This window comes from Macrosteles quadrilineatus, unplaced genomic scaffold (assembly GCF_028750875.1).
Source record: "Macrosteles quadrilineatus isolate MER2022 unplaced genomic scaffold, UCM_ALF_1.0 Scaffold_5__1_contigs__length_97177068, whole genome shotgun sequence".
NCBI classification, from domain to species: Eukaryota; Metazoa; Arthropoda; class Insecta; order Hemiptera; family Cicadellidae; genus Macrosteles; species Macrosteles quadrilineatus.
Genome location: NW_026542598.1, coordinates 16103537 through 16125536, shown reverse-complemented (window position 1 = coordinate 16125536; position 22000 = coordinate 16103537). Strand labels below are relative to the sequence as shown.

The window sequence follows — 22000 nt, the reverse complement described above, 5'->3', positions numbered from 1 at the left end:
TGAGTGTACAAAAACCCAAAAAGTATTTACTAGATCCACCCTAGCACGTGATTTTATCTCAAAGCGATAAGATTACTGTTAAAATTTGTATTTATTGCTTTATACACCTGCTAATGAATAAATACTGTAAAGTGTATAAGTTACCTCTAAGATTTTAATTGCATTTCCAATAATGTAATGGTCTTGGCCGTTTGAATGAAAAATAAAATAAAAAGACAAGAATCGACAATCAAATAGATACCTTTCCTCTTCTTGGCTAATTTAAACACTCAAAACGTTCACTTTAACGACTAACAAAGGAGTCTATATTACCACCCATGGTTTGATTCTTCACTTTTTATTACCGCCCCGAGCAATTAAGATTAAAATAGATTTTATTTAATTTACTTTTCAACACTAAGTTATTTGCCAATCTTGTTATTGATGTTAAGTAAACATCAATTCTGGGGAAGACATATTTATCTACCTGAAAATCTCAATTTTCTATTCATTGATGATATTGTGGTTGTCAGGGCCAGTGGAACGGCGCCTGTACAAGGGTGTGGACACCGGGGAACGTCTGGTCAGACTGAGAGCGAGGCTGGCGATCCCTCGATGGATCTGGCTGGAGGGGTGCAGAGTGAGTCTCAAGATACTCAGGAGTGAAGAACTCTCAGGGTTGTCACTCGCCAGACGAAAGTCCTTCAGGTCCCACATCAGCGTGCAGCTCAGACCGGTCTCCGAGGACACACCACCAGTACCTCCGCTACCTAGCATCTCCACACAGAGCTCTCCACCCATCCCGCCGTTACCTGCCTCCTCTAACTCTACCACTCCGTTCTTCACGACTCCTCCGAGAACTTCATTTCCCAGCACCAATCCGTTCATGTGCGGATCGGTCCCCTCGATACCCGCGTATCCCAACACGACCGAGAGTCAAACATCGAGTTTCACCAACGCGAGTGCGTCGACTCCGAATATTTTTCACGAGTCGCCCTTCTTCTTCCCGACGACAACGCAAACAGACGAGTCTCCGGGTTTGAGGAGGATCAACAGCGTGATGGGGACTATGTCACTAGGACGTGTTGCTCCGGAAATATCGCATACTAGGAGTGCGAGTTCTCCTCCGACGACGACAGCAACTCAAGTGAAGTCAGACTCAGATGCCACGGGTCAAACCAGTGTACCTCCCTCGCCAAACACAGCGAGAAAAGCGCAAAGACACAAAGCTACAAGGAAGATCTCCAAAATCAGCACTGACTCCCGCAAAACAAACGGAGAGTGTTCTCAAACCTCTTCCTCCGATCAGGACTCACCGCAGAAAGGAAGGAGAAGACCTTCTTCGGTCTACTTTAAGCAAAAGTCTTCACCGAGCGTTTTGAACAGAACTACCTCCGTTGATCAGACGGATGTGACAGGGTACGACCCTACGACTTGCAGTGAGCGAGAGAGAAGCAACAGTGATCTCAGCAGTAGGTTGAGTATCTGCAAACGAAAGCTCAGTACTACTGGTAGAGAGAGTGGTAAGGTTCCGTGGTGCGGGTGCTGGGGGAACGGCTGCATATGACAATAAAACTACCACAAAGTTGCAGGAACTGATACATGCATAATGTGCAAGGGACTTGATATTCTTTAAAATTTAAAAGGAAATTCTGTGGAAGGATTTTATTCTGAAATATAGTCTGCAAGTAATATAGTGTATTAACAATCAAATGGCTAAACTACTTATCATTTAACACGAAAACAACTCTGTGAAGTGCAAAAAGTTTGCAAAATTAACTCTTAAGATTGTGGCATGAACCAAATTACAAAACACAATTTATCATGATCAGCTTTGTTCAATATACAGGACGTATTTATGTGTGTAATGTGCTGTAGTATGTATAGAATTGTATTGTCCGGGCATTGGAAGCAACGATGTAAAGAACTACTTAGAAGGTAGTCCGAGACAGGATATAATCAGTCATAATTTTTGTTATGTATTAGTTGTGTTTGGATATCACAATTTTACAACGATTATGATAACCAGGACGAGTTCGTTAGGCGATATGTTGAATAAAGTTTTTAACTATTTTTGCCAGTTTAATTGTGGATTACTATGACAGTTTACAGAAAACAGAAAGTATGTATAGCTATTGAAGTATGTATGGCTATTGAGTCCAAAAGTGAACGGTTTTTTTCCTAATGAAGTATTTATAATTAAAATCTTATCCTTTCATCTGTAATTGTAGAATTGCATTTACCAGCACAAGTTGTTTTAAACATTGAACTTAGACTAGATTTTATATTTTGTTTAAGTGATAAATAAAGAATATAGGCTGTGTTAATTTTAACCTACCATAATCTTAAATTTAAAATAAAAAATTTAATAATACGTTTCATGAATGTCAATTGCCCTTTGTACGAAAAGTGTTGTAAAGTTAACAGTTGTTAATAATCTCTACTAAATTTCTAATCTGGTTTCAAGATTGATGTGCATTGAAAAAATTACAAAAAATATAAAAAAATGATATCTTTTAAACAAATCTGAAAAATCAAGCACTGTATCAACCGTTCATGATTTTCTCAATCGCACTGTACAGAATTGAGGCGTAGAAAATCTAAAGGTAACAGCGCCGACTGTGTCTGTGAAAAAACAAATGCGTTTTATATTCTGTAGCTAAATCTGTGATAATTTATTTTTCCTACCACTGCATGGAAATGATCACATTTCATACCTGTAAACAGGATGCATAATAGCACATTGTCGCTCTAGAGTGGGAATGGATCATTCCCGCTCGCTAAATCAGCTGATTTCACTGTGGTCGTGTTCACACCAACTACAGCAACGCCATTCTTTTTCTACACTAGTAGTTGATTTTGAGAGTACATTGATGATTTAAAACCTATAAACCCCAATTTCAAGGGGACCCCAACACATGCCTGAATATTTCTAAATAAGCAGCAAGTGTCATAAATGAAATTTTATCTAAGCCAGACCATTTTTGCGAATTTTTGGTGTCTTTTTTTCATTATGCAACTACTTTTATGCAAAAAAAATTTTCATGTTCTCAACTAACTCTATTTTGTTCTAAAATTATCCAATTTCACCGTTTCTGCGTGTTACGCTCCTACAGAGTGGAGTTGCTAATTCGTCGGTTCACTTGACAGCAAAGTCTCTAATGTGGGCCAATTTGAGGGCTGAAACGTCATTTAGGGGTGTCAAAGCAGGACCTGCGTGGATTATTTCCACACGTGTTGCCTCACGAATCCACACGAGGACTCTTTGAAAGGGTCCAATAATTAACTTGAAAACTAATCTTATTGGGCTTTCTATGACGAACTGTCTGTTTACGAGGAAATATAAATATATAGAATTGATATTGTAAATGTAGGCCTAAATGATTGTTTACTAATTTGAAAAATTACTGCGGAATACCACAGAATTAATTTTTGTGGCACTACTCACAGCCTAAAACAGATGTATGATCGGACATGGATTTTTGCACAGAAAGTTTTCAAATAAAAATACGTACCTATGTTGTTCCTATGATTTTTGTAACTTAATGACAGAGTACGAAATATAAATTTAGAATTATGTTTCAGAAATCAGTGAATATTACAAACAAATAATTTTAACTCACAAAGCAATTGTTGGGCTTATGTGATAATATTTGTTTCAGCTTTTTTTTAGTTGTTTATTATTGTTGCGCTTACATTTAGTTTTATGTCCCTATATTGCAAGATATTTCGTTTTGGACTTTTTCTTGTTTACAAGTTACTTTTGTCAACTTTCACAGTTTTTGGCCTTTTAAAATCTAAACAAACAGAAATGTTATTTCACCTTATACTAGTTACAGTATTTATATTGTGACAACAGGGCTCTGCATCTTTTAACTTAGTATAAATTAAAATGAGTGTGCGTAGTTTAACTCCATTGTGTACGAAGTAGTTTTTTGTGTAACTAGTGGGCGGAGTGGCACTTTGCTGTACACGAGAGAAATGTTTACGCACGATAAGTAGGCGTAGTGTAGAAAGTTTCTCGAGTGCAGCAATGTCAGTTTTCACTCGTGTTACACATGATGTTTTTCCTACAGTTACTATACATCATATAAATAATTTGTCTTTCAAATCACTGTACAACACGTTTTTAGGTTAGGTTAAATCCAAAAATTGAACTAAATGGGAAACGCTGCACCAGCTGATCGTCGTCATAATATCTTTAAGTGTTGCCAAACTTACTTTTAAGCTACACGGATTACGTGCATAATAAAATGTACGCTGTTTTGTGTTGTTTGGTTGTAATACTGGTGTGCGCCAAAGTAATGCTTTCTTTACTAGAATCTGTGCAAGAAGCCCATTTTGTCGGGTGACTGTAGGAAAAGTTCAATGTTCAGCTTGCTAGCACAGAACAGTCACACATGCGTTAATGATGAAACACAACCAGAAACGGAATGATAACGTTAGTTAAAAGCAACCTTATCACAGACTCGATAAAGTGAAGCGAGTAATTGAACAAATTGGAGACAATTTCAGTGATGTGAGGTTGGTAGTAGTGAACCGACTCGTGTACCAACCTCACAAGAAGTAAGCAGTGGTGAAGAGGATAAATACCGTTAACATCTTTATAATTCAAAGTAAGTTCAGTGAACTGTTTGTTTAGGGTTAGACTGTTAACTATACGTATACTAAATATGATGAGTATTTTGACTAGCTGCAACCAGTTTTTTTCTTTTTTTTTTCAAATGGAATATAGTTGAATAATCCTCTTATAGAGTGTGCTCATATTAAAATATATATTTACAGTCTATATATTCAATAAGATGCCCTTTCAGTTTTGTAAAGGAGGTGTTTATGAGAAGGAAAACTTAACAACAAAAAATTGGCCAGCTTGTTTATAAAAAAAAAAAACTATGTTTAATTTAATGTAATATTAGATTTGAAATTAAAAGTTCTTTGATTTTTATCACGTATAAAGTTTTTATTTAGTGCCTCGTTTTCATGAGCTTGGTACATTTTATAAGGCAGCTAAAAGTTTATGTAAGGTGAAACTTAATTAGTTTGATACAAAATATTTTTTGGACACGTTTAACAAGAAAACTTTAAATTTCTTACCAAGATTAAAAAAAAATAAAAAGAGGCTTTGAGAAATATTTTACTTTACCACGTAATGGCAGATTTACTCTAAACTTAGCCAAAATCTTTGTTAACTTAGTAATTTTTTTGTTATAAAAAAATTCATTTTTTACTAACGGTAAAAATGTTTAAGACGTACTACATAAGTAATGTACCACTTCATACTACGTCAGAACAAAAGTGACGATAAAACATTACCATTGTACGTATATGTATATTTAGAACTCACAAACTAGTATTGGGGAGCTGTTAATGTTGGTAGACGAATGGTTAAAATGGAAACAGACGTGAATTGTAATCAAGCTTCAGATAGCTAGTGTCAAATGTTAGGTTATATAACACAGAGTGATTTATCTTTTTTTCATTTTGACGTTCCAAGAGGTCAAAAACGCTGTAGTTTGGCAGGTGATGGATGGATTTTGATCAAATTTGGCAAACTTAATTATTTTATTCAATACTATTAAAATTTTATCGTGAACACTTTTTCTCAATCCCGTAGAAGAAAACTGACGCACTTGTTAAATCTAATGATATTTAAATGGGGAATAAATATGACTTGTTTATGGAAATATTTAACATAAAAAATCCAATCCCACAAATTAAAATTCACGTAGTCTACATTATTGTATTTTCTGTAGCATGGGTATTTTAATTATATTTTAATCTAAGTGAAAAGTTATTTAATTTAAGATTTTTAATTTAATTCTAGTGGGTAAGTAATATCATATTACTTAAACCTATTATGTACCCATAATAGAAAAAAAACACGATTAGTCAAATCACTATTGTAGCGTTCAATTGTGATCAATTTCGATCCGGCATCCTTTCCATCATCAGACTCAATCAAAGACCAAAAGTTCCTGGAATAATATTACTCATATTTCATAATAAAATATATATTTCATATTCATCATATTTACATGTAAATCTATAAGGTCAAATGAAACTATGAAATATAATGTGTAAATATTGGCTAAAATGTTATTAGAACTTCCTGGTCCCCATTATGCCTGAAGGAAACTTATCCCTCAGTTTAAATTCTGTCAGTGATAATGAGAAATTCTAATATTTTGTCTACGAAGTGAAAGGATTTGTGTTTTTATACCGGTTTTGACTCTTTCCCATTCAGCTAAGCCTGCTATCCTCACTAAAAATATCCTTAAAATCCTAGGCCCCTGTTCTCTAAGTTACATCCTTAGCCTCAAATATAACAACTACTACAACTGTAACGTATCGTATTAAACACCAATTGTTTTATTTTATTCTAAAGTAAAAGTTTTACTTTCAAACATTTATTTCTTACCACTTTCCAGAAACATTTTATTGTCAGACTATGAAGATCCAATTATTGTTACTTATCCTGAGTGTTGGGATTTCAAGAATCGATGCAGATGAATCAGGGGTAAGTAATAGCACTTTACCTTCAAAAATAGTAAAGGTTTGTGATTTCCAAATTGCCCGTTTTTATTTTACCTCAGAAGCTTTGAGCTATTTTTTTTTATATTTTGTTCTCACAAAATATTTAAAGAACTAAATAATTCATTCTTTTTCCTTTGAGAAGCACGGTTGGGCCACTATTTACATTATATCGGTGGAATCTCAAATTGCCAGTCGAAGTACAAAGTAATACATCTAGAATAGATCAACTTTTCTTTTAAATCAGTTCCTTAAAAGATACAAAATATTAGTGTGTGGTCGACATCTTCTTCACTTTTCCGAGGATGCTATTAAGATAATTCTTATAATATTATTTAGGTGGTTTATTTAATAATTCCTGCTAAAGATACTTTTATCGGCTATTTTATGACTTGTATGTGCAGGATACGGTTACAGTGACGTTGTTCTACGAGAGTTACTGTCCAGACTGTAAAGATTTCATCGTCAACAAGCTGTACAGTGCCTGGACATCTTTCAAAGGACATGGAGTCTTATTCGACCTTGTGGCTTTTGGAAATGCGAGGGTATGATTTTATGTGGTTACAGTACAATATGTCCGTCAGTATTTAATTGCTTAGTAGTTCAACGAATGTTTATGAATTGCAACACATCTTGTAAACACAACGCAAGTAGGACTCTTCATTAAGTTACCTCCATGCTAAAACATTTCCTGGGTAGTATTACGTCATAGTTGGAATTGTAATGTTACATCAAAACTATATAGTGGTTGTAATATAACGGTAAAAATTATCGTTGACAGCAAAAGTACGTGGACGGTCACTGGGAGTTCCACTGTCAGCACGGCCCGGAGGAGTGTGAGGCCAACAAGTTGCACGCGTGCGCCGTGTACCAGACGTGCGGCGACAAAGGTACAAAAGACTGTGACGTAGACAAGCTGAGCCCTGCCATGGACTTCATCTACTGCGTGCTACGTAAACCCGACCAGCTACGAGCTACCAAGCAGGTAAAGTTTGTTTGATTTCAGCTTAGGTTAGACTACAGTAGTAGGGAAACGCCGCGTCGTTTCTGAACCACAATAGATAGTTTTGGGACCAAATAAAGAAATATCCACTATCCTTTCTTCTCTAGTAATTGAGGCGTGAGAATATGAAGAGCACTTTATAGTTGGTCCAGAGGAAAAGAGAACAAGAAACGGTACGACTTCCATTTCGGCTCAACTAGAATAATAACCCAGTGTAGCAATGAGTCATCAAAAGGAAGCACCCCGTCCTATTTTGCAGTCCAGAACCTACTAACTGGCTACCAATCAATGGGTATAAATTAGAGAATAAAGTTTAAAAGGATAGGATAGGACTTGCTGGTGTATTTTTTTTTACCACAATAAGCTTTGCATTTTCCTTGCTGAAGGTTGTTAATGATTTATTCTGCAGTCATTGTCTAGCATAAATTGCCATTTTGGATTATGACTCGGTACTAAAAAGCTTAGAGGTACTTTGGCAACTTTCAAGCCTTAAGTGTTTAACTAAGATTTCTTGTATCTCACTCTCCTTTACTTATCCCAATGATCCTAAATTCTAGTTCTTGAATGGACTAGGACTAGACTTTAAATAATGAATATCATTACCTATTTTTTGTTTTATTGTAATAGTCTCTTCCCATCCTTCCATTAGGCTGGGGTGATCCAAAGGAGCACTCAACCCACCCCTAGACCTAAAAGAAACCTATAAGAATCAATTAACCATACGCATTGTTAGGTTTAGTAACATGCCAACACATTTTCCTGAGTAACTTTGCAAAGAGAACTATAGTAGTTATTTTAGTGCTAATGTGATTGTTATCCTTTGCATAATGTTATGATTATCTCTATATTTCAGTGTGCCCAAGACACAGGTCTGGATGGGGACGCCATCTTGAGCTGTGCTAACGGACAACAAGGAGATTCTCTGCTCAACCTCTACGGCAACCAAACCCTTGCCTTCCAGCCCAGAATACGATACGTACCTACGGTGGCCATCAATGGGGTATGCATACATTATACATTGTAGAATAAAGCTGACATACAAATAATATACCTTACCCTACTGGGTGAAGATTTCAATTCTGTTTCCTCCAAAACAATAGTGTACTTTTGTGCCTTTTTTCACTCTTGATTATAGTTTTTTACCAGTTTTAATCTTATAACGCTAGGCTCAAGCCCGTAACTGTTTTACACATTACTTCAGTTCAATAGTATCGTTCATTATAAGTTCATTATTTCGTTAAAACAAAACGTTTTTAAGTTTTAAGCAGAGACGCGTTGCAGGGGGTGGGGCAGCAATGACATTGCATCCAGCCAAATTTAGCCTCAGTCGGCACATGATGCTCTAGGCGTCTCGTCGTTCGGTAGAAATTATAGATTCTCTGTTATTTTTGTACAACGCAGCGAATCAATCTAATCTGAGGTTTTAAAGAAGCCTAGTACTGCAGAGGTATTATGCCATTATCTTTAATTATGTTATAAAAAGTTTGTATTTACCTAGCACAATTTAACACTGTCTTGCAGTAAATAATTGTGTCATGATCGTTTTTTATTTTACATCTTTGACATTCAAAATTTAAATTACACATACCAGTAACCTTAAATCTATTGTGGATCGTTAGCAATAAAGATTTCCTATTTATAAGACCTTATTGTTATTTTTCCAGTCCAATGTTAATTTTGTCAACCTACGTGATTTGTAAGGTGTATAGGAAAATGTAAGACTAGTTAATTTCTGGGGATCTAAAAATACATACCAGAATATAGATTTGACTAATTAATTTTACCAAGCATAATTATTTTAAACCTGAGATCAATTTTGAAAATCGTTCATACGTTTACTAACGCATTCTTCTGTATCGTACAAAGATTTTGAAATAAAAATAATAAAATATTTTGTGATTATCCTTAAACTTTTTCGACTAACCAATAGCGTTTTCTTGTAAAGACGGCTGTATTTAAACGTGTATCTGAGAAAAGAATAAATTTATTCTCTTAAAATGTTTAAGCTTATATAAGGCAGCTTAGGGAGGTAGTTGTTTGGCTTATCAATTACCTATTAAAACAAACTATTAGTCGTCCATAGGTCGAAAACTCAACCAAAAATGTATAATGTACAGACTTTTATATTTTCACCCTACGATGTAAATAAAACATGTCATTGGAATATCTTCCATTTGTTTTAATTTACTGTTTATATTTCGTTGCTATTTCGTCACCATGGCAACCCTTAAGTTCCATGTAAACGTTTTTTTATTATTTTAAATTCATTTGTTGTGTTTATTGTTTAGCCTATTTTAATTTATAAAGGGATTCTGCACATCTACAGGAAAATATCTTTCTAACAATATGAGTAGATTTTTCCTGCGCTGTACACGAGCTGAAAAGGGAGGTTTAGAAGAAACATGCTTGCCTAATATTTGTCGTTTACTTTATTAAACGATAACTCATAACATTAATGTATGATATAACACATAATATTAAGGTTCTTATAAAACCAAGATATGCGTTATGCCTTATACTTGTATGTAAACATTGTAAAGCTATAAACATCAACGTTTCTTCAATTAAGTGTTCACGTTAATTTTAAAAATCGTTATGTTCTGCATAAACCTGACCACGGGTCAATAACACATCATACTTTTAATGTGAAAACAAGATGGCTAAAGCTATCAGAACAGTTTACACGTTATTATTTTTTTATGCCGTTAGTCATGAAGGTAAACATACGTTTTGTGCTGTGTGCATACATCTAGCAGTTTTTGCATCTCAAAAAAATATTTCTAAAGATGTTTTCCGATTTCCATTGTATTCAGAAACACGACAAGTTGGCTGAGGACGACCTGGTCGGAGAGATCTGTAAGCTACTTCCTCAGTTGTGTCATTCACCGGAGGTCATCACCGTGTGACGTCATCTTCAACCCATTCATGATTTCTACACTGACAATGGACCGTCAACACGTCATTTCGTTTATTAATCTTGTAAAATGTCTTGTAATTACCATCTTTTTTATATTCGTTGTCATCAAAGTGATTAAAATTTATATATTTCTTTTCTAGCCGTTGGTATTATTATTATCTACCTGTTATAACCTAACGTAACAGATAAGAAAATAAAATATTTTAAGTGCTTCATTAGAACGTTTTTCATACACGTTGTATCGAAGATTAAATGAAATGACAAATTGTTTATTTTAACAGACAAAGTTAGGGCTGCATGGCCCTTTCTTACTTTTAATCTATAGATACAAAATTGTAAACAAACACCTTGAGTTTAAGAAACCATACCTTACAATAAATTTACATTATCATTACCAAATAATAAACTAACATTTATTTCCAATGAATGTTCAATGATTAAATTACTGTTACTCTTGTTAAAAGCAAATTACTCGATATGTCGTATTTTATAGATTCGTTTACGCCATAGTAAGAAAGAACAATTATATAGCAGTACTATGTTTTGTTTGTGTCCCTGTTACGCTTTTCAAGTCTTTTTCAAATATAAGATAGTCCCAATCCTCTTAAGCTTATTTGACAATGAGTCATGAAACATAAGGGCACATTCTGAAAGGAGTGTATTTCCATTATTTTATAAACTAGAACAACGTCATCGTCGAAACACATGAACAAGAGCCCAAATAGCCGTGTCTAACTGGTATGTTTAGTGTTCTGGTTCTGTCTTAGTAATAACTAGTAAAGCTGATTATCCATGGTTTCTGTATTTCAAGCTTATTTAAGTTGATTTCTTTTGTGAAAACCAACCCAAGCGCCCACAGAGGTTAGTAACTTTAAGCCTTCTTCGTATGAAGGAGATTGTGCAGTTTTCAATAGAGTATAATTTATTAGATTATTTAAATGAATATGTCTTGCATATTTGTATCAATGCAAATACAAGTTACTTATTATAAATTATAATGCTAAATTAATAATACTTGAATTATATACAGTACTAGATATCATGAAATTGTGGATTGACTAGCTATTGCTTAACTTGAAAATGTAAATTACAGAGATACTGTATTATATATTTTTATCAAAAAGTCAACCTCTTACATATTACCTAATGTAAATTAGAATTTATATTTAATCTATATTTATATTTTTAATATAATTCTCTATATTGGATGTTTTCCATAAGCGAGTACATCAAAACTACTTATGTGACAACTCAATTTATTAAGGAGCTAATATTGTTATTTTCATCGCCAATCTAAATCAATAATAAAATAGATAAGAACTGTTGTCGTTTTAACAGCAATAGTTATATTTCAATAAAGTGTTGGTTGTTATGAAGCTTTAATGTGGTTTGTCGATACTTTAAAACCTAACAGTTAAACATACTTAGGCTTGGCGCACACGGTCGATTTTTCGATCGGCCGATAAAAAAATCGGCCAAAAATAAATCGCCCTTGATTTATGTTTAGGCGCACACGTGGCGATTTTTTTGTTGAGAAATGGTTTTTTGAGTGCGTTTAAGCTATACTAAAATGGACTTTGCTGAATTAACCTGTGTTTGTGCTCCTCTAATTAGATAAAAGAAAAAAAGAAGACAACTTAAATATTGGGTGCATCCGATAGTAAGTCAGAGACTTTTAAATCGATAGTTTTATAAACTATACACTTTACCGTGATAACGGTAAAAAGTTCTTTAAGAATGTCTGTTGAAAGTTTAAGTTTTTATTATAACAGCTGTGGCCTTTTTAGCAAAGAAAACAACACAACTCACACTGAAGTACTGAAGTTCACTGACTTCTGTAGAGAACAACAAGCGACTGGCCGATTTTTTAGTCGACCGTGTGCGCGGACTGATAACAACCTGTACGTTACAGATTTTCGGGCGACAATCGCCTCGCCTACGAATCTGTGGCAAAACCCAGATTTTAAAATCGGCGCAATTCTCGATCGCCTGTGTGCGCGCTTCCATTCAAATACATGATGCACAGATCGGCCGATGAAATAGTCGCCTCAAAATAATCGCTCGTGTGCGCCTAGCCTTAGCCGTTAACTATTATGTTACATTATTAAAATATCTGTTGTTTATATGATGATTCAGTTACATAATAGAATTGTGATTAAATAAAGTAAAATCGAGTTACTACATTTAAATGTTACATTATTACAATATATAACATATTATAACAACAAAGATAACATGTTTTCACATTATTTATAACTTATTTATAACTATTTTCATTTTCTGTCTTTACCATTTCCAGTCAAAAGAAAACATCCAAGAATGAAAACAACAACTATACTAATGTTGTTTGTTACCTTTATCTTATACCACGAGATTGCGGCAACACCTGGAAAGAAAAATGTAAGCAAATTTAATATTATTTTATCTGATGGATGCAAATAGCCAATAAATGTGCAGCACATAACCACAATTTACAGTTTTCCTTTATTCATAAAAAGAAAATTGTTTGTACAGTTTAGGAACAATTTGCAAGGAATCCGTGTAAAATCAAAAGATTTGCGTCCATCTACTAATTGATCTATCCATCTATTTAAGTTTATTAATGGAAATCAAGCTTGTTAAACTGTGATAAAATCTATTAACTTAAAAATTGGTTTGTGTTTGTGTATTTAAACTAGACTACTGACAAATTTATTTATTATTTTCCTGTAAATACACAAATTCATGTTGTCATTACATTTTTCGATTACACTAATAACTATATTATATTTCATAGGATTCCGTAAACGTAACTGTACTTTACGAGAGTTACTGTCCTGGCTGCGCCAATTTATTTGTACATCAGATATACAAGGTGTGGCAGGAATTGAAAAACCACATGGAGCTGGACCTAGTCCCTTATGGAAATACAAACGTAAGTTTTGTCATTAAAGCTATCATAAGTTATGGATTGTTTATATATTTTTCGTAATATTTAGGGATTCAAGTTTTTTTTCGATTTTAATTTGGTATGTGTTTTAATTAATTATTTTTCAATCAATAGCTTCGACAAACAGTACAACTTGGGTAACAACCTCGTCGGTTAAAGAGGTCTGACTGTATTAAAATCGGAAAATCTTTATTGTTTCATTTAAACGAATTCTTCATGAATATATACAGGGTGTCAATATTCAGCATGTCAAAAAAGAAACAAAAAATTTAACAACACGTGTGTCCTATTTCATTCCGTTTTCGACCTATCTGTCTGTATGTGATTTTTACAAAAATAATTTATAACCGCCTGTTGGTTTAGTTACATCGTTGAAATTCCGTAAAAATGTGTATCTTACTGACCACTATCTCTGTACAAAATATGGATAAAATCTCTTGAATCGTTTATAAATGGCGGCTTTGTATGTTTATTTCGTGTCAAATTCCACGAAAACCATCATTTTAATAAATATCTGTAGGATATATAAAATTCAGGAAACTTTATGCAGATTATAACGATATTTTATAAGCTTAGTTGGACGATTGAGAAATTGATTTTTTCTTGTTATACATTCAGTTTTGTCCATTTAAACCATGTTAAATTGATCAAACTACTTGTCAACATTGTTGTAGGTTACTATTTAAAATTCAATTAAGTTTTGTTTCAAATACATATATCACATTTAAAAAATACATCTTTTACTAAGATACTATTATTTGAGTTCTATGTATGGTAAACATAATAGTTCCACATTTTGTTGAACTATTGACGTAGAGGTTGTACATTATAATCGTGAAGATTTAACATAACCACATGATGATTAGCAAGTTAAACGAGGAGGAAGGATAGTGTTTGACTGTCAGCACGGACCAGCCGAGTGTCATGCTGATCTACTCCACGCGTGCGCCATCCACCAGGCTTGCGGTGCACGAGGCACTCGAGGGTGTCCAAAGGACAAGCTTCAGAAGGCCGTGGACTACATCAAATGTGTCATGGAACATCCAGACCAAGCAGCTGCTAGTGACCTGGTAAGTAACTTTGAATATGGATAGAAGAATTGGCTAACAGTCTACGGTCAGCATTCTAAAGTGACATATACAGGGTGGTAAAAAAGTCCCTGGACAGTTAAATATTTTAAAAAATAATGCAGATAGAGCTACAATATTTGGTAAAAAGTTACAGGGCATAAAACTCTATTTTAACACATATTCCGTGATCCAATAACTCTTCAGGGGGACGGCCTACAAGGAGTCGGAAGAAAATCTTAAATGGAAGCATAGGTCAATACGCACATCAAATTAAAGGTCTTTTTTAGTAGAATACAATGCCGCAAACCGCACTTCAAAAGGTTGATCCTGCGCAAAATTACAGTTGTTCAAAGATTCATTTAATTTACATTGATATTATACGCTTACTCCTCAGGGGGCACAGCCCTAGGAATCGGAAGAAAATTGTTAACGTAAGCATAGGTCGATATGCACATCAAATTAAAGGTCTTCACTAGTAGATTACGATGCCGTAAATTCAAGCTCAAAAGAATGCCTGAGTAAAAAATAGCAGTCGTTCAAAGATTCAAAATGGCGGATTCAAGAAATCTTTGAACATCTGCCATTTTGCGCAGGATCAACCTTTTGAAGTGCGGTTTGCGGCATTGTATTCTACTAAAAAAGACCTTTAATTTGATGTGCATATTGACCTATGCTTCAATTTAAGATTTTCTACCGACTCCTTGTGGGCTGTCCCCCTGAAGAGTTATTGGATCATTGAATATGTGTTAAAATAGAGTTTTATGCCTTGTAACTTTGTACCAAGTATTGTAGCCCAATCTACATTATTTTTAAAATATTTAACTGTCCTGGGACTTTTTTACCACCCTGTATATACCATCAACACGTTGAAATTATGGCCAGTTTTAGAATGAAAATAAACAAAGTTGAAACGAGCTACTGGACGTGCGCTGACTGATTTCCATATCCGTAAACCTTTTGCTGATATGACATGACAACTTCTTGTAAATACTATCTTTTATGAAGTGTCAAGTATCATGATAACAAAGCAGGGAAAGAAACTAAAGAATTATGTCAGCACATGCTGTGTTCTTTGAGTTAACGATTGGCAATAGCTTGTCCTTTAGATTTAATCTCTACTGCAATATTCAAAGTTGGTAACTTTTCAAAACCATCCTTTCATTTCAGGCAAAATTAAAGCCTGCAATTAATATACACATTAGGAAATACGTGCTATAATGTCAGACTAGATGGGAGAGGGTTGTAGAATTTATTAGATTAATCCTTCTAGTTTGTTGTATTTATGGTGCACTTATGAAGCAAACTTTGGAGCACATAGTCAACAAGCTGACCTATACAGTAAATACATTTACTACCATTAAATTTGTATTACTCTCGCTTGAAGCTAGTATACTGTATAAGGCGGTTGCATTGAAACATTGAAGCCTGCACCTACAGAAGCAACCATTTGGAGCTAGCCTGAAGTAGAAGGTAGAAATGTTCTGGGCTACAGCTACAGCCAAACATCCAAGGATGTAGAGATCTGTTTAGGGTGTAAGATAAAAGTAAAAACTACATTTAGAAGTGAAACACAACCCGGCCAACGACATGGTTACGGTTTGCTGGAATGTTGAGATCTGGAGAGCAAGGAAACTTTTGGATCGGTGGTTGATGCATGTAGGGAATAGTGGCGTGATGTTTTGTAGCCAAACGTCACAGTCACCTGGTCACAGGTAGGTCACAAATGCAAAACATATTATCAACTATTTTATAACACAAACATAATTATGATAAAAATGACAACATCATGGTACATTAGTGTATACATACAGTTTGTTGACAGATGGGGAGTGATTTACCGTATATAGTCACTCTGATTGGTAATCCACTTTTGTTCTCTCTTAGTGTGCATCTCAATCCAGACTTCAGTCAGTTTCCATTAACCAATGTGCCAAAGGGTCTCTAGGATATCAGCTGAAACTCAACTACGCTCGCCGTACCATGCCTTGGCGTGCCAGACCAGACTTTCCCGGCACGCCTTGTGTCATCATCAACGACGTGAGTTGGATTAAATTCTACCAAAATATTTACTCGTTAAAGGTTATATATTTTGCTTTATTTAAAAAAATGTTTGTTCAAAATGTATATTCGTTATTTAAATCTTAAATATTTAAACAAATACCAGTTACCTTTTTAAGGATTGAAACAATAAAAGCAAACACGTATGCTTAATGTAAAAAATGTATTTTAAAACTGCTCAGAATAAACAAAAATATTTGGCATAGTGAGGGGCGCATGTAAAGAACATTCAAAACACAAAAATAATTAAAGTAGCATCATTGACAACCAACTCATGGGGTATGTCTAATGATGGGGTATGTGTATTGGGTATGTATGTATTTTGGGGTATGGGGAAAATTTATCAGTACAGTTCACCTTTGTACTGTACCGGCTCACTCCTTGCTTTTTGCTGTAAACGTTCCACGCACGGGCGGTTAGTCTATGTGGGCGGGCAAATGCAAGGTTAAAAGAGGCCGCCAACCTCTTTAAAAAAAAATGTTTTTTCTACGGTAGCATGATTATGACAGTAGGCCTAACACGTGTTTCAGTGAAGCTAAAGGAGTAAGAATACATAAAAGGACGTGCTTTGTATATTGCACGATCGCGAAGAAAAAAAATAGCACCTATTTCAAATTCATGATACTGTAACTTTTTATTTTAGAGGGAATTTATTTTGTCTTACGATTATTTTGCTTATTTTCACACGCGCATGCGATTATTTGGGTTCAATCAAAGGGTTGTACAATAGTAAGTACCCGATTGGTTAATCTAGTACATTAGTTGAAACTAATTCATAATTATGAACAATTTCAGAAGTTCAACATGAAAGACGAATATGCCGCATTGAAAAATCTCAGATCCGTTGTTTGCAAGTACATTCCAGACAAATGTTAATCTTACTGGACTCCTGCTAGAGAGGCTTTCATATGATTTCACCGTGGCATGATTTCCATAGTTACAATTTATGACTTTATCAATATATTATCACAATATAAATGTCATGTATTCATGGTCATAATAAAATATGTATGGATTGTTTTGGCTGTGATTTATTGTATATGTCCAACCCAATCTTCATTGCCTCTTTTACCTCTGCTATTGTAAAATATAACAAAAGTTAAAAAACGTTTCGTACTGTCAGAACTTATTTACTACCAGCTGGGTTAGGTGGAGGAATATAATGTCAATTAAAGCAAAATGTACTTTAACTTAGGCCCAAAAGTAAGGTTTGGCATGCTCAAGATAGAGTTTCTAAGTCTAACTGATCATATAAAAACTCGGAGAAAACTTTGAGAATAAATATTCTTTATGTTCATCATATGCAATAGTTACAAATCTAGCATGGTCAATTTTAAAAACAAAATTCATCCGGACACTTCAACCTGGAGGCGAGTGAGCGTAGCGAACGAGCTAACCTGAAGGCAAGTGAGCGCAGCGAACGAGCTCCAACCCAAAGGTGAGTGAGCGTAGCGAACGAGCTAACCTGAAGGCAAGTGAGCGCAGCGAACGAGCTCCAACCCAAAGGTGAGTGAGCGTAGCGAACGAACTTCAACCAGGACGTGATTGAGCGATGCGAACGAGATCATCTTGAAAATTAAACGTAACGGTACTTTCTTTCCATCGGTCTGTCTTAGGGGAAACCTATAACTTAAGCGATACGAAGTTCGCCGGGTCAGCTAGTATATATATATATATATATATATATATATATAAGTAGATATATTCATGTCACTTCTGGGCCAAAAAAGGAGCCACTCAAAAATTAAATGAATTTTCCTATTTTTTTTATACAATATGCTATATTTTTTACCCTTTTAGGTCAATTTCTAACATTTTCATATTTTTCTAGAAAAAGTATACAATTTTGATGAAATTTTCATGAATATGTCTATATTTTACATAAAATTGACTACAAAACAAAATGTTTTTAAAGAAACAGTTAACACTAAAAGTGGACTATTTTTTATCTTTTAAAGAAAATGTTCTCTAAAAGTGAACTATTTTATCTAAAGTGGTTTTATCGGAATCATATTTTGTTCAAGTGTTTTACTGATTAGTTGGAAAATGTGCACTTTTACTGAACTAAATCAAAGAAAAGTGAACTAATGTATGTTTTTATTAAACTATTTTACTGAAAAAATTATCAAAAAATTCTGAAACTTAAAAATTATGAATAATTATGTTAAAAATTAATGTTTTTACTAAAATTTTCCAATTTAGGGTGAACTACCCTTAAACTAAAAACCTTAATAACTTTTTTGTTTTTTAAGATATTTACATGAAATTTGGTATGATATATCTATAAGGTAAGTACAAATTTATTAAATAATAAAATTTAAAATATTCATTTCCTGTGACCTTGAAAATCAAAAATTTTTATTTATTAATATTTTTTTATGAAACAAATTTTAAATTAACAATAGTAGTCTCATTATTTATAAAATATAATAATATTTTGAAAAATATGTCAAAAAGTAGTAAATAAATGGTGGTTTTATAATAATTTTATTTGATTTCAGTTATATCATTTTTAATCACATTATACTCTAATAATCTTTCAGACACAACAACCACATAGCAATTAGTTTTACTAGCAACAGTTATATCATAATCAAAATCCATATTTATAATAATATCATTCTTTGAACCAGAAATATTAACAGGAGTTTTTGTTGTATCAATCACATACAATGGTCTATTTTCAATGAATTCTGTTGGATCATAATACATTTCACTATTGTTATAATAAACCTTTTTATAATCTTGATACATTTGATATACAATTCTAAATTTTCCATTATTTATATCTAGATTTATTAATTCATCAGGATAATAGTTGAGCCGACCCCTCGCACCGCCCCCAGACGAACAACAATTGGAAGCATGCCCCCCATAGTGACAGTGCGAGTGGCCGCCCCACATCCCTAACAAGTGAAAGGCCGTGGGTGAATGTCAGAAACAAAACAAACAGTGAACAAAGCCTATATATTTTTATCAAAAATTCAACAAATAACAATAATCAACAATGTCAGCCATCCAAAGAATTCATTTAAAAATCTTTCAAAAAATTTACCCTTCTGAATTACAAAAACTGGTACCAGTAACAATTAGGCCTAACAATGAAATAATTAAAGATGGTAACTGTAAATATACTTTAAACTTTGAAAAAATTAACAATTAAATAAATAACAATACTATAAAAATAAATAACGAAGAATCAATCATATTGCGGGGCCCCTTTCAAATATAAAGTCTTTTAAAATGTTCGTAATTTCAAAGTAGGCTATAACTTGCGTATTGCGTGGCACAACATGTTCCTTGCTGGTGGCAGGCGGTGGTGGTGGATGACGGTGCGTAGCTTAATGATCCCCGGAGAAGCTGGGCCATTGGCAGCCCCAGGAGGTGGAAGATGGAGTGTCCCCCCAGGCGACACTCTCCGAGGACAGCAGCAAAACGAAACCTCCCATCCGGGACCCTTTTAACAAATTCCAGGTCCAACTAGTAATAGTTCATATCTTAGGCTTCATTTGGGTGTAAAATTAGGCCTACCCAGCTATTCAAGAAAAGGAATCCAAAAAACTTTTCCGCACCACTGGTTGCTGACCAAAACTGTTACAATGAGACTTTGAAAAAAAATATTTTTCTTTTAAATAGGCTTTCCTTTATAAAACTGTCTTTAATAGTTACAATGAGCAATGACTAGAAACAAATTATTTCAGATGAATAAAGCTTTAAAAACATAACAATAAATAGACTTTTAAATATTACTAACTTTAACAACACATTCTGACAGTAAAATTTTATAAAGATTGGGATTAACAATAAAAAATATGAATTATCTGGTCCAGAAGGGTAAAACACATTAATCAAACACAAAACAATTACATAAATACTACAATAAATACTTCAAAAAACAGTTTACACAAAATATTAAAAATTCTTTGGCTGGAGGTGCATTTTCAGGTAAAACCGGTAATAACTCCGGTTATTACCAACCAAATTTGCACAAATTGCTTTTAAAAGCTGTGGCACAGGTGCCCGCAGCTTTTAAAAGACAAACCCATGCCTACCAACTAGCCTGAGGCTAGGTAGGGGGTCAGTTACCTACGGTCACTCAGCAAACAGAAATGCGCTAAACTAAAACTTAAATAACTCGGTCATTTATTATCCAAACTTAATGAAAATTGCAGGGGACAAGTAAAAGCACTAATACTAACTAATTATGACCGAGCTTGGCCCCCAGGAGGCGCCATTACTTAACTAAAAAAAATTAGGCTGAGTGACATGGCCTACAATACAAATAACAAAAAAAAACACTATTACAGGGGACAGAGGGACAAAATTTACATTAAACAAGTTGTAGGCCACAATAACAAAACAAAATTGAGCACAAACTAGGCCTTAGGCCTAATAAAAAGTTAACAGGGACACAGAACAAACGGACCCTAGCCCGCACAAAAGAGTTTTAAAGTGAGTTTTCTTGGGTAATATCTGGCCTAGAGTCTCGGGGAAAGCTTTGAAAACTTGACAACAAAGAAAACTACAAAACTAACCAGAAAAACTTGTGGTCTGACCACACAAAGCTTGGCCAAAGGCCCAACAAAACTCTGTTCAATTCCAGCCTCAGAAATGGGTCTAGCGCCTTGAAAAACAAGTAATTGGTAATTAAAAGTAATACCAATGCACAGAAGGTGCTTAATACTTGGTTTTCACTAGCCAAAACCCACTCAAAGTCTGCACAACATGTGGCTGAAGGCCAAGACTAATTCAGAAACATTTTAACCTAAAACAAATCAAAATATCAATCAACTTACTCATCTGACGTCTGGCAAACCGTTTAATTACATGTCAAAAGAATTAGGTTTGTAAGAAGCACAGTAAAAAAGTGACTAGAAGTTAACCGATGCAAATATAACATTACAAACACCAAACTTGACATGAAACGATGACAGTCGCTGTTCTTCTGCCGAAAATGTGCTCGGCAGCGGAAAAATAGCCCCGGGGTCTGCAGGACTGCTGCCAGACCCAAACTGAACGAGTTCCGGCGCAAGGCCAGCACTCGCACTATACAAAAAAAAACTGAGGCGTGACACTGGTGGGACGCTTGGTGGGCATGTCACGGCTCAACCTCCCCCCCCAAAGGAGGACTTCCTCTCCAAAAAAAAAAAGAAAACAACCTCTCCCAATTCTAGAAGATCTCAACACCACAGATCAACTCAAGTGTCTGAAGTGGGGAACGCCAAAAGTCTTTCAACTGGAGGGACTACTCACCCCCAGGGTTTGCACTGGCCAGTGCTGGAAAATTTACTAGGGAAAAATCTTCAGCAGCGCACAAGGGACAGAAGAGGTGATCAAGCTCTCTGGCCCAGTGCACTTCCCACTCAGACACAAGAGTAATGAAAGATGACCTACGGAATTGTTCCCCGGAAAGGCTTCAGATGAGAAATGTGAGCCCTCCGGAAAACTTCTCCAGTCTGCGGATTTCCCAGCCGCACAGAGACAGGAGTCAAGAACTTCAAGATGCGGTGGGG

At 34.6% G+C, this 22000-nt stretch overlaps 3 protein-coding genes across 3 annotated transcripts in view; all 3 read left to right on the top strand.

Moving 5' to 3' along the window:
• The window catches only part of LOC128995451 (mucin-5AC-like), a 51905-nt gene extending 49621 nt beyond the window's left edge, over positions 1-2284 (top strand). The window contains exon 11 of the mRNA XM_054420470.1: positions 513-2284. Coding sequence (XP_054276445.1) covers positions 513-1546 — 1034 coding nt within the window. The 3' untranslated portion in view covers positions 1547-2284. The remainder of the gene's footprint in view (positions 1-512) is intronic.
• Positions 2285-4509: 2225 nt separating this feature from the next.
• On the top strand, positions 4510-10569 carry LOC128995126 (gamma-interferon-inducible lysosomal thiol reductase-like). The gene is made up of 6 exons (XM_054420031.1): positions 4510-4595; positions 6408-6496; positions 6915-7055; positions 7292-7495; positions 8367-8513; positions 10327-10569. The coding sequence occupies exons 2-6, from the start codon at positions 6428-6430 to the stop codon at positions 10417-10419; spliced, it is 654 nt and encodes a 217-aa protein (XP_054276006.1). The 5' UTR covers positions 4510-4595; positions 6408-6427; the 3' UTR covers positions 10420-10569.
• A 631-nt stretch (positions 10570-11200) lies between these two features.
• On the top strand, positions 11201-17507 carry LOC128995858 (GILT-like protein 1). The gene is made up of 6 exons (XM_054420882.1): positions 11201-11291; positions 12730-12830; positions 13207-13344; positions 14226-14429; positions 16314-16466; positions 17283-17507. Exons 2-6 carry the CDS (start codon positions 12750-12752, stop codon positions 17361-17363), a joined length of 657 nt encoding a protein of 218 aa, XP_054276857.1. The 5' UTR covers positions 11201-11291; positions 12730-12749; the 3' UTR covers positions 17364-17507.
• Positions 17508-22000: the final 4493 nt, after the last annotated feature.

Bases quoted from the DNA above. Each gene is read 5' to 3' on its own strand.
- LOC128995126 (XM_054420031.1), top strand. From the start codon at position 6,428: ATGAAGATCCAATTATTGTTACTTATCCTGAGTGTTGGGATTTCAAGA. The intron at 7,056-7,291 runs GTATGATTTTAT...TATCGTTGACAG, and splicing joins TGGCTTTTGGAAATGCGAGG to CAAAAGTACGTGGACGGTCA. The intron at 7,496-8,366 runs GTAAAGTTTGTT...TCTATATTTCAG, and splicing joins AGCTACGAGCTACCAAGCAG to TGTGCCCAAGACACAGGTCT.
- LOC128995858 (XM_054420882.1), top strand. From the start codon at position 12,750: ATGAAAACAACAACTATACTAATGTTGTTTGTTACCTTTATCTTATAC. The intron at 12,831-13,206 runs GTAAGCAAATTT...TATATTTCATAG, and splicing joins CAACACCTGGAAAGAAAAAT to GATTCCGTAAACGTAACTGT. The intron at 16,467-17,282 runs GTGAGTTGGATT...GAACAATTTCAG, and splicing joins CTTGTGTCATCATCAACGAC to AAGTTCAACATGAAAGACGA.